The 12,863-nt window shown below is 33.3% G+C and overlaps 1 protein-coding gene across 1 annotated transcript; it reads right to left on the bottom strand.

The window, feature by feature from the left end:
• Positions 1 to 6,871: 6,871 nt before the first annotated feature.
• LOC110093227 (endoplasmic reticulum-Golgi intermediate compartment protein 3-like) lies at positions 6,872 to 10,616 on the bottom strand. The gene is made up of 4 exons (XM_020818045.2): positions 10,334 to 10,616; positions 8,080 to 8,153; positions 7,317 to 7,400; positions 6,872 to 7,229 (listed from the first exon to the last, which is right to left on the bottom strand). The coding sequence occupies exons 1-4, from the start codon at positions 10,614 to 10,616 to the stop codon at positions 7,134 to 7,136; spliced, it is 537 nt and encodes a 178-aa protein (XP_020673704.1). The 3' UTR covers positions 6,872 to 7,133.
• Positions 10,617 to 12,863: the final 2,247 nt, after the last annotated feature.

The raw sequence follows: 12,863 nt of genomic DNA on the forward strand, positions 1-12,863 counted from the left end.
CACAACTCTCTTCAACTGTGATTCGTGGAATATTGTGTGTATGTAAGCAACCTAGGGTAACTTGAAGCGATATGCTACTGATCCAATTTTCTTCAACACCTTATAAGGTCCAAAGTACATTGGGTCTAGCTTCTCATTCGTTCTGTTGGTTAATGTCCCCTGTCCATAGGGTCGTAGCTTTAAAAATACCCTATTCCCAACGACAAACTAGATGTCCTTCTTATGCTCATCCACCCACTTCTTCATAATTTGCTGAGCCCTTAGTTTGTGTCTTTTTTAACTCCTCAAGCACCTTATCCCTTTCCTCCATATACTGCTATACTGAAGATACTGGTGTTTGACTTTGACCAAAATGTACCAAAGTGGAGGGTCTCTTCCGCACAACACTTTGAAGGGAGTCATCTGGGAAACAGAGTGGTACGAAGTATTGTACCAATATTCTGCCCATGCCAGGAAATTGGCCCATACCTTAGGTATTTTTTGATAAAAATACCACAGGCATGTCTCCAAGCTTCTATTCACCACTTATGTTTGCTCGTCTATCTTGGGGTGGTAAGTGATGCTCCTCTTAAACATTATCCCTTGTAGCCTGAACAAGTCCCTCCAAAAAATGATTGAGGAATACCATATCTATTTCAGACACTAGATTATGCTATCCCATTTAGTATGACCACCTCCCTGATGAATGTTGTCGTTACTGTCACTGTCGTGTAAGGATGTCATAGGGGGATGAATTAAGTTTACTTGCTCAATCTGTCAACTACGACCAAAATCAATGTAAATCCTTCAGATTGAGATAGCCCATCAATAAAGTCTATGATGACCTCCTCCCACTTCCTGTCTGGTAGAGCTAGGGGTTGAATAAATCCCTAGGAGCCATGTCCATGTACTTGTTCTGCTGGCACACCTCATATCTAACCACCATCTCTTCAACATCCTTCTGCATCCCCTTCCAATACATCTCCACTGTCAGTCTCCAATTGTCTTCTGAACACCATAGTGTGGTTGCAATTGTGATTGATAATTTATAGCTTTGAAGTTAGGTTATTGATTTGTGATTGATCAAGAGCTTTGATTAAGATATTTGTTGTCTGAAGATTTATAATAGATGATCCCTTGATCAATTTTATCTTTTTATTATGATGTCCTGGATCTTTGGCAATGCTAATCGTAACTTGTTTGTCAAAATATCAAGCCATTGGTTATTTAATTTGGTTATTTTGGTCTTCCAATAATCTTTTAAGCCGCATTTATTTTATTTTTTTATTCTTATTTAGAGGAAATATTTTAGCTATCTGTTCTTTAATTTTAAATTCATTTTCTATTATCTCTTTTAATCTCTTGGTTTATATCTCATCATTGACAGTTATGATAAAATTTTAATTTTTTACTAAAAAATTACTTTAATAAACAGTAAGAGAGCCATCTCAAATGAAGGATTAGTTGGTAAGAAGGCTAATCGAGATTTATGTTTGTAGATAGGATAATTTGCATAAAGCTAATCTTACCAAATGGTACAAAGTTTTTTTTGATAATCAATGTCATAAGTTAGTTTAAAATAATTTTTTTTTGTAATAAGTGTAGAACTCATCGAAATTATAATAACAAAAAGTCAAAAACCATTGGTGACTACACCGATGTATTTTCCTTCAACAGAACCAATGAAAAATATGGCAGTACAGAGGGTGAAGCAACACCAAGGAGAACAAAAGAGGGCAAGCCAAAACATATAAATATAATTCTTTTGTTTGTTACTATGATCTTCTTATTTTTTTATCAATTAGGCTTCGTTTTGGATAGTTTTCTTGTTGATTTATGAAGTAGTTTTCTAGTATAAAAAAATTTAGTATAATTTTTTTTAGAAAACTTTTTTAAAAAACAGTAAAATAGTTGTCTCAACTGAACCTTAATCTAAAATCTATTTTTTATTAGTTATATAATTTTTTTTAAATCAAAATAGATTATCGAGTTGGATTCGGGACCACCATTTAGACCCATATATAAATCGAGCCAATTTCAATTGGACAAGTATCTGACATGTTAACCTATTTTGACACAAAAAAAAAAAACCCATTTTTGACACATCTATTCAAATTATAACTTACAAGGAATTTGCTACACTACCAACTAGATTACATATCAATCCATCTAATGGTATGAAAACATTTTAAGTCTAATTTTAGGGCATCCTATCATTACTTTTTCATACTGGTAGGATCATTCATAATATTCAAGATTTAGTTAAAATAAAAAAGAGAAGGCTATTTTAGAATATTTGATTAATAAAATTTTAACATTTAAAAAAAAAAAGAGATAAATATAGTGCATATGTAATTAATATTATATCTATTTTAAAATAAATTTGAAAAATTGATACTCATTTTACATATTTTTTAATCAGAATATTCAAATAATTTTTTATTAAAAAATTTTAACAAATATTATTGATTTCTATTCTTCATGTGAAAGCAAGAAAAGTTATTTATATTTTTGTAAGCTAATGGTCTATGTGAAGCCAAAGTCATGTTGGTATTGGCTTCCTTCTACAAACAGAAGGACAAATATTGACCATTGGACTATGTTTCATACCTCACCTAATCTACAATTCTGGAGTTAGCTCAATCTTAATAATTTATTGCTAATCACCCTCATAGTTATAAATTATTTCGAGATAAAAAAATTGAAAGTAATAGGAACTGATTTTCATAATTAATAATATGATATTTAAGTTTTGTTTTGGTCGGCGTTCATAATTCTTATTAAAGAAATTTTTAGTAAAAAAAATTAATTTTTATAGTAGAAAATTATTTTAAGAAACAATAAGAAAGCCGTCTAAAACAGGCAGAGCCTTAAGTTTTGTTTGGGACGGCTTTCTTAATGCTTCTTAAAACAGCTTTCTAGTAGAAAGCTGCTTTAATAAGCATTAAGAAAGCCGTCCTAAACAAAGCCTTAGGCCTTGTTTGGGATTACTTTTTTTGTTGATTCTTAAAGCATGTTTTTAGTATAAATTTTTTAATTTTTGTACTAAAAAGTTGTTTTAAGAAACAACAATAAATCATCTCAAACGAAACTTTAGACTTCATTTGAAATGATTTTTTTAATTTTTAATTTTTGATTTTTTAGTTTTTTACTGCTACTTAAAGTTATTTTTAGTATAAAATTAAAATTTTTATACTAAAAAAATTATAAGAAAATCAACGCAAATGAAATCTTATTCGTATTATTTAAACTCATAATTATAATAAAGATATCTAAAAAAGATGAGAAAACAATGCATTGGTAGTACAAAAAAAAGTCCTTTGGAAAATTCTTAGCATTAATCCCGAGGACAACTTGGAAGAAGATTTCTTAAAAGCATGAATGTGGGACCGGACACATGCAAAAATTAACCTCAATAAAAAATTAAAACCACAAACATCATTACATCAATCCACAAACAAACATCAATACAAATCCATGCATATTAATTAAAAAAAAAAAGGCGCGCGTCCCACATTAATATTTATTTGTATATCAATCTGTGTGCTTCCTGCGCCGTGCTTCCTCCCGCTTTGCTTCCCGCCGTGCTTCCCGCTTTGCTTCCCGCTGCTCCAGGACGTGAGCTTCTAGCTCACATTTGGTCTTGAACCGATTTGCACAATCCACGCATTTAAATTTTAATTTTTTGTGCAATGCATTATTATGCTCCTCTAGACCTTCCTTGGAGCTAAATTGCCTAGCTTCATCTCTTTTGCATGTGAGGCACAGAAATTCTCCTCCCGAACCCATTTGTACAGGGAACAGGAACCCATTTGTACAGGGAACAGGAGGAAGAGGATGGCAGAGGAATGGGAGGATGTGGGTGGGAGTAAAAATGAATATGTTCAGATTTTATAAAAAGTTTCCACGTACCCCAACTCCTACGGTGGCCCGCTTTTTTTGCAGACGTGATTTTACAAATTCAAATAGTTTTTATTTGGATTTTTTTTTTAATTAATCATTTTTTACACAATTAGCTATTTATTTGTATGAAGTTGAAATGTTTTGCATGGAAAATTTTATGCTATCGTCTGCCTCTTATTCTTAGGTTTTATTTAGGACAATTTTCTTATTGCTTCTTAAAACAATTTTATCGTACAAAACTTTTAATTTTTTGTATTAAAAAGCTGCATGAAAATTTTTATGCTATCGTCTGCCTCTCTCGCGCGAAATCGAAGCCCAGGACTCTCGTCGCCCTCTCTCTCGTCTGCTCTCTGTTCGCTCGGAAGAAAAGCTGCAAGTACCAACCCATCGCCTCCCTGTGCCGCAAGAATCCAAGGACCAATCGACCACCCTAGTCCGTCGCCTCCAGTTCGCACGAAGCCTCCACGTTTCTCTCTCATCCTCGTCGCTAGCCCTAGTCGAACAAGAATCGAACCAACCTCCTCTCCGACGCCGATCACTAGCTCTAGGTCCTGTCCGCCTTCTCTGCTCGCGTGGACAGCAGTTTTGGCCCAAGTCTTCATTTCCTCTTCCCTAGCCGTCCACTTCCTTCCATTCGGCTAACCTTTCTTTCAGACGATTTGTGCGTGGGATTCAAGAGGAATTTCAATTTGGGTAATCTTTACTCATTTCCTTTCTTTCAGTTTTTGTGATTTTGTGCGGATTTTTGTGGAGGATTCTCGCTCTTTTCCGAAGATTGATAGGAAATACTTGAGATCTACAAATATTTCCTATCAAATTGGTATATCTACAAGTGTTTCCTATCATATAGTCATATATAGTCCTGCTAACTAGACTCAATTCACTCCACTTTGCATAAAAATTTATGACTCACTACTCTATAGGAGATTTTGAGAGAGCTCATCATGCTTATGATGAACCCTTGAGAATTGCAAGATTTGGTGATGCCCAAATTAAGACTGCAAATGAAGAATATGTGGAATCTTCTCAATGTGCATTACATTCTTGGCTTGAAGAGGAACCTGTTCTTGATTGGTCCTGTGTAAAAAAGGTTTTATCTTGACCTACTGTATTGATGCTTAGAAGGTGATCAAGGGTGATATAGGGATAGCACGTGGAAATAAAGATGGCACCTAGTACATGACATCAAGCATTGAAATAGTGAGAGAAACTACGACCTTAAATGTTGTTAATTGTGAAGGAGTAAAGAAACATAATTTTTTTTCCAAAGTGGGAGATTATAGAAGGGCATTGCTAAACAAATGATGTTTAAGGATCAAAGAGAAGCATAGTAGCAAATTAAAGGTTATGGTAAATGACTATGATAGGTTTACCGGTGTAGACTTGGAAACTACAATGCCTCCATAAACCCCAAATAAACACTGATTGAGATGGGATGCCACACAGAAGACTCCTTCAAGGCGATGCACTAAACTAAGTAGAAGACTATTAGATGTAGAGCTGATTTCACTTGAAAATCTGTACCAAAGTTCTTATAGGTGAACATCTAAACATTTTCAAATTTGTTGAATCTTCAACCGGCATTGTTTTGGATTTTGATTGCCAAAATCATACCTTTAATCTCACTTGATTTGTTACCAATCCACAACCTTAAAGAGTACATGTAAAAATAAACCAAGTCCTTGGGATCACATCAAATTATATGCTGGAAGGAGCTTTCTTTCAGGTAGACAGCATAAGTCAGTGTCTGGCTTTCCTTGTTGTGTCAAGCCCTCATATTTAGAGAAACAACAAGGATAAGTGAAGGCATTAAAAACTTGCAGTTGGCCAATGAGATATAGAGCATAAACAATTCAAAGACAAAAAAGCGTTTCCCCTAGTTTATAAGGTGAGAAATTTCTCAAATAAATATAACAAGAGCCTTGACAAAGAACCGTTTCCCCATGTTTTGAGGCTTTGAGCCATGTTGAAATATACAACAACAACATCAAACCTTTATCCCACTACGTGGAGTCGGCTACAAGAATCATTTTTCTCCATTATGTCATGTTAAGAGTCAAATTTCATTTAAATCTAATAAAGAAAGGCCATTTCTAATATTTTCTAACCAAGTCCTTTTAGCTCTACCTCTACTTTTCTTAACATAAGCCAAATCTAATACATCCACTCTCCTAACAGGGTCATCAAAAGGCCGCCATTTTACATGACCAAACAATCTAAGGCAACTCTCTTTAATCTTATTTGTCACTAGAGCTACTCCAACCTTTCACGGATATGTTCATTTCTTATCATGTCTCTAAGAGTAAATCCACTCATCCACCTGAGCATCCTCATCACAGCTAACACTTAGCTTAATATTATGCTTCTCTTTTAATGGCCAACATTCTACATCATAAAGCATTGTAGGTCTCACCACCATCTTATAAAATTTCTCTTAAGTTTGAGTGGTACTTTTCTATCACACAACAAACCTGAAATATTCCTCCACTTCAACCATCCAACTTGAATTCTACTAACAATATCCCCATCCATATTGAAATATAAGAGAAAAAACTTATTACTAAGATAAAAGTGAGAATACTATTAGAGCGTCAAATTGTTTTTATTATTATTTATCTCTACAAAAGTGAAAATATATCTTTCTATGCAGTCGTGGATATAGGTAAATATTGTTGAAACACATTTTCTTTAAATAATTTTTTCACATTCTAGTTCATGTTATTGCTCTCACTCATACGACCATTTGACCATGCATGGAATGCTATTGCAACCCACCCAAATAACTTACTAAACTTTAAGAAGTCCTTCCAATTTGGAATTACTGATTTTATACATACAGAGTCTTCATGATCACAAGACCATCTGCTTGAAAAAAAAAAAAAAAACCTATAAATCCAGCAGCATAAAACCATTATATCTACTCACCCAAACATAGACTCATAAAAATAAAGTCAAAATGGCCCATCAAAAGCTACTACTTTAAAGAAAGTGAACCAAACCTAACGTAAAATGAACAGAATAGCATCGAATTTACACAACTTTCCTCAAACTCGAACTCATCCAATGATGACTCCAACAAATCAGCAATCCATTATGATCGCAAATATTTAAACTGCACTAACTAATGAGTTTCAGCTACACAATTTTTGCAAGCACTTGAGCGATGTGTACTCACGTTGCTTAACGAAAAGTAAATAATATAAAATTTTGACCCACTAATTAAGAAAGAAATAGGTTAAAAGAGTGAACATTTAGGCAAATATCACCTGTGGTGCACCAATATCACCTTTTCTTGAATCAATGACTTTCCCAAGATGATCTAATCTTTTCTTTACAATGTCATGCCTCTGTATGGAAATTGCACTTAGCATCAAAATAAGGGAAATGGAAGGCAATATTATCAGAAAACACAAGAATAGTATCCATGGGCATACGATATCGAAGTGACGCTCACTACTGATATCCATAGCATCAACACTCAAAAGGGAGCAAGCAAGGGATGGAAATGTAACATCAAACTGCACACAAACAGGAGTATAATAACATCAAATCAAACACAGCAGTTGTGAATGAAGAGTATGTAGTTAACATGGAGGATAACAGAGTTAATTTAGTAATTTTAAAGCAAAAGACTAAGGCTTCGTTTGGAACGGCTTTCTTGCTGCTTCTTAAAGCAGCTTTCTAGTTCAATAATTAAATTTTTTGTACTAGACAGCTGCTTTAAGAAGCAACAAGAAAGCCGTTCCAAACGAAACCTAAATGTGCGCTTTTAATGGTTATAGTAGATGTACCATACCTCAATATTCAAACAAACTGCATCATATTAGAGAAGATAGTGATGAAACATATCAATTCAACAGTAAGTTCTTTCTTCAAGAGTATGAAAATCATCAGCAATATCAAGCTATTCTAGCCATTAAATTGTTGGATTTTAAAATGCATTTACCCAGTGGTGGAGCTCATTGGATTTTAAAGATCACATCCGGAATCATTCAAAATGCAAAACCGAAATGTTTGTTATCTGGGTAATTTAAAAGCTGCATTAGGGGCTACCACATACATAACTTCTAAACTAAATATCAAATGCAAACAAAAATGAACGAAAGAACGGAATGCAGCATAGATATCATTTATAACCTCAGAAACAAACTTGAACCAACTGAGCTAAAATAACAAGCAATGTTTCCGAGAACTGACATTGGCACGCAGTCTTTCTCCTCTTGAGGTATCTACAATTAGCTTAGTCTCGGTGCCTGAATAAATATATAGCCCTGCAATGTAGAAAAAAGCGAAGCGTGATTATTAAATGTTATTAGCGCACTAGCAACATGGATAACTGTGACTAATATTCACCTGGGAAGGACAAAAAAGTGATTCAAACTACTTAAAGTGAATGACTTTATTTTCGATAGCCTGAAAGACATTAATTTCATGAGTATCTTTTATTCCATAAGTAAAAGTGCCCGACCAGCTGATCTTAAAAGAAAGCCATGAATTCGCCATGCACATGGCAAGGGCAAGGCTATAGGCTATAGCGCCTATCACAGCTCCCAAGCGGTAGGTGAACACATATTTTTGATACTCGAGACAAATAATATTAATTAAATATGTTTTATAATGAAATTTGGCATGAGATGATGTGAAAAGAGTATCAAGAATTGATAAAACAAGCATGTACCCCTTAAAATAAGTTGCTAATGTAACTGCAAGAACCAAAGTTCTAAAGTAGTAAATATTAAAAAATGAAGCTGATGATTTAAAGAGAATAAAGGAAGGTGTAGAGGGCAACAATCCAATGATAGAGAAGACAGCACGCATGTAAGAAAGATGCATACATATTAAAGAATAGACTATCCCAAGGATATAAACACTACAAATTAAAGCATTTTGCCTGAATTTATTTCGATTAGTCTGATTTTCTGATTTTCAAACTTGGAATGAAAAAGAATTGAAATTTCATTATTTATCCAAACTTAATTTAATGTAATCACTATCATTTTATACTCTTAAAATAGATTACTCATAATTAAGAGAAAGCTATGTACAATATAAATATTCTTTTTAATGCCCACTCACTGAGGCAAGCACCAATAGCAGCACCTAAGGCATTGGGTGTTGGGCACCGATACCCTATTTCGTTATGAAGTAAATTAGTTGAATCCATAAAGGATTGATTAAACCAATTTTTTAAGATTTATCAATAACACGTAAAAATTCACTTAATATTGTGAAGAGAAGGTCCACCTTCAACTAATCACTTTTAAGATTAATTCTGAGACCTTTTAAAAAGAAAAACAATTTAATAAAAGACCATCACTATCATTTTAGAGCATCTTCAAAGTGATAAAGCTGATCCTCATACATAATGAATGTTTTCTTCTTTCTTTTTTAGTGAATTGATATCTTTAGAGCCCTCTTAATGCTTGAATGTTAGTATCATTCAGTCTTGGTAGGATAACTTGTTGATGTCGTCTTTCTAATAGTGCAATGGCATATGCTGAATTGCTGATAGAGTAGCAGAATCAATGTCATCAACCGTGGAATAAATGTCAAAAATAATTATTAAAAAAAAATGTGATTTAGCTAACTTAAGCAACAAAGCAACATCAATTTTGATAAGGATCTAATCTTGAGTCATCAAGGGAAAATTCTATAAGATGGTGGTTAGACCTACAATGCTTTATGGTGCAAAATGTTGGCCATTAAAAGAGAAGCATAATATTAAGTGAAATGTTGCCGAGATGAGGATGCTCAAGTGGATAAGTGGCTTTACTCTTACTGACAAGATACGAAATGAGCATATACGTGAAAAAGTTGGAGTAGCTCTAGTGGAAGATAAGATTAGAGAGAGTCACCTTAGAAGGTTTGGTCACATAAAACAGCGGACTTTCGATAATCCGGTTAGGAAAGTAGATGTATTAGAGTTGACTTATGTTAAGATTACAGAGAGTCGCCTTATGATAACCCGGTTTTTCCACACAAGAAAAGCAATGATCATGACTCGTCTTCCAGCCAAAATGCCCCAAAGGATGACATTACCCCCAAGTAATTAATGGTAAAGATTCCCAAAATGAACTTCAAATGAGGATCCTATTTCCAGATATTGATAATTATAAGCGAATCAATGTTCAGAAAGATTAAGTTTTCACAGCGTTCACCAGGAATGCAATAACAACAAAAAAGTGAAAAGGAAATAACCTTCATAATAATACGATCATTAAAAACCGATCCATTCCAAGATCGCAAACACATCACTGAAACGGTAAGAGAAATATAAATAGAATCTCGTTTGAACTTTCTATCAAGCGACATCTGTCATTTTTTTTTTCTTTTTTCCCCTTTATTTTCTTATGGAGAAAGCTTTAGAAGAATTCCTTGTTTTAAAATGCAAAATAGCGAAAGAAATTAAAAAAAAAAAAGAATTTTTTGTAAGGAAAAAGAATCAGCTTACTGATCTCGGAGATGAAGAGCAGAAGAATGGCGATGGAAGAAATGATGGTGATCAGCCCTCCCGAGAGCGTTCGATTGTAGAAATCCTCGTTTACTTTAGGGGCTGTTTGGTATGCGGATTTAGGCGGATTTAAGGCCGGATTTGGGCGAAATCCAGCCAAACGGCCTAAAATGCAAATCCAAATCTCACGGCAAACGAAATCCTCCGTGGACAGAAAATTCCGTTTTTTTTTTTTTGGGGGGACATTTAGGCCATTTAAGGCAAAATCACACGCACAACCCATACACATAGACTCAAATCCTGAACCTCTTAGTTGGAAGCCTAAACTCTCAACCAATAGGCCAAGAAGAATTGTGTCCAACTTGGATTTAACTCAAGCACAATCCAACTATCCAAGTAGGATTAAACTCCATTAATTTCTGATGAATTATTTAATTATTTAGTACAAGATTTAAAATTTTTAATTCAAATAAAATATTAATAATTAATGAAATTAAAATATATAATTTCTAAATTTCATTTATAGCGATCGTAAGATTAAATAAATATTAAATTAATTTAATAGAATAATTTTGATGTGGTCATTAAACCACATATAATTTCCTTTTTTAGTTAAGATTTCTTCATCGATTAATATTGATTATCAAGGATAATTTAATTTTTAATGTATTTAATTGATTATTAAGAATATTAATTACTAGTTTAGATTTAAAGTTATGATTGTCATCTAACTAATTCGAATTAACATATCTAAATTCCTTTTTGTTTAGAAAAAAGAAATAATATTTAGAAATAAAAGGCCTAATAATTAGAAAAAAATCAACACTATATCAAACACACTTTTCTAAACAATGATTCCAAAACAATTGTGACTTTGATTGGGACGGCTTTCTTACTGCCTTTTAAAGCAAGTTTTGAGCATACAATTCTAAAAAGTTTTTTTAGTAGTAAGAAAATCGTCTCAAACAAAACATATACCTACATTCCCTAATCACGATATCAATAGCTTAAAATAAAAGCTTTTTATAAAATGATGAAGAATCCTTCACCAAAAATCTAAAGATTACAAGAAAATGAAACAATTAACTTATAATTCATATTTAGATAGGATATGTTAGTCGCTCATCACAAGGAAGCTTCTTCTCTTTCTTCAACAACTTTTACTCCTCTCTTACCTATAGCAAAACACATAGAACATTTTTTTCCTCGTCATAGTGATATCAAATTAGATCAGACTCTTCTTCATCGCCTCACTTTTTACTATATTTCAACCCATCCAAGAATTAACTAAGGCTTCGTTTGGCACAGCTTTCGAACAATACTTTTTCATTGCTTTCGACACATTTTTTAACCAAAAAATTGCTGTAACAAACAGTTAAAAAACCGTCCCAAACAAAACCTAAGTAGCGAGAGTTCCCAATTGCGAAGATAACCCTCTATTTTTCTCCCTTAGCACAACTCTTTTTGGCTAAATCCAACAGATCCCTCAAACTTGTGAATTTAGTGAATACATCATTGAAGTCAAAACGGAGGAGAAAGGGGATTTATGCCACCGTAGCATTTAACTTCAACAATAACATTATTTGGAAGGTTTTATATCTAAGGCTTCGTTTGATACTGCTTTTTAAAAAATAATTTTTTAGTTCAAATTTTTTTGAACCTTTGGATTTAGTAAATTCTATAAGCTTTAAGAGATTCAATTTTCAAAATTATTTTGCATTGTAATTATTGAATTTTGTTAAAATTTTTATGCTAGTCCAAATAAAAATCAAGTTAGGATATTTGACCCACTTTGTTTCCCTTCTAAAATATAAAAGTAAAATTTTAAGGGTTTTTTTTTTCAATGGAATGAAAGAATAATTTCACTAAAGCTTGATTACGACTTGAACTTCAATAACAAAACTAATAGATATGCTCATTCATGTACAAACTATGCAGCTCGGCTCTTATTTACTAATAGCTCAAAATATACGAGGTATAAGCTATAAGGGCAGCTGCTCATTGCCATAATCTTTCTGCGTAACTGAGAAGATGCAGAAGGCATGAGGAAGAAAGAAGTAGATGGCGAGGAATACCAGCACTCCAAGATCTGCCTCTTCACCAATGGCTGGCTGTGGCGGGGTTCGCAGCCTCGCAGGTATATCTTAATCATGCACCAAACGCAGTAAAAGCTTGCTATCGCCATTATTAATCTCAATGATTTGTTTGCATTTGCTATAATGGATTCTCCATGCTTCACTCTGCAGACAAACATACGAAGAAAGTGCTAATCAACAACTGGTTTAATGGAGTGGAAGAAGCTAATCTATGCTATCTTTCTTTAGTTATTCTAATCTTTCCAAGGCTCTATTTGAGATGATTTTCTTACTGTTTCTTAAAGCAATTTTTTAGTATAAAAAATTTAGTTTTTAAACTAAAAAGTTGTTTTAAGAAGTAATAAAAAGCCATCCCAAATAAAGTCATAGTAGAAGTTAGCGTTTGAAGCTTGTTCAGTGACTGCACCAACGTAGTCATAAGTTGAGGATTCTAT

This window comes from Dendrobium catenatum, unplaced genomic scaffold, assembly GCF_001605985.2.
Source record: "Dendrobium catenatum unplaced genomic scaffold, ASM160598v2 fragScaff_scaffold_712, whole genome shotgun sequence".
Classification (NCBI taxonomy): Eukaryota; Viridiplantae; Streptophyta; class Magnoliopsida; order Asparagales; family Orchidaceae; genus Dendrobium; species Dendrobium catenatum.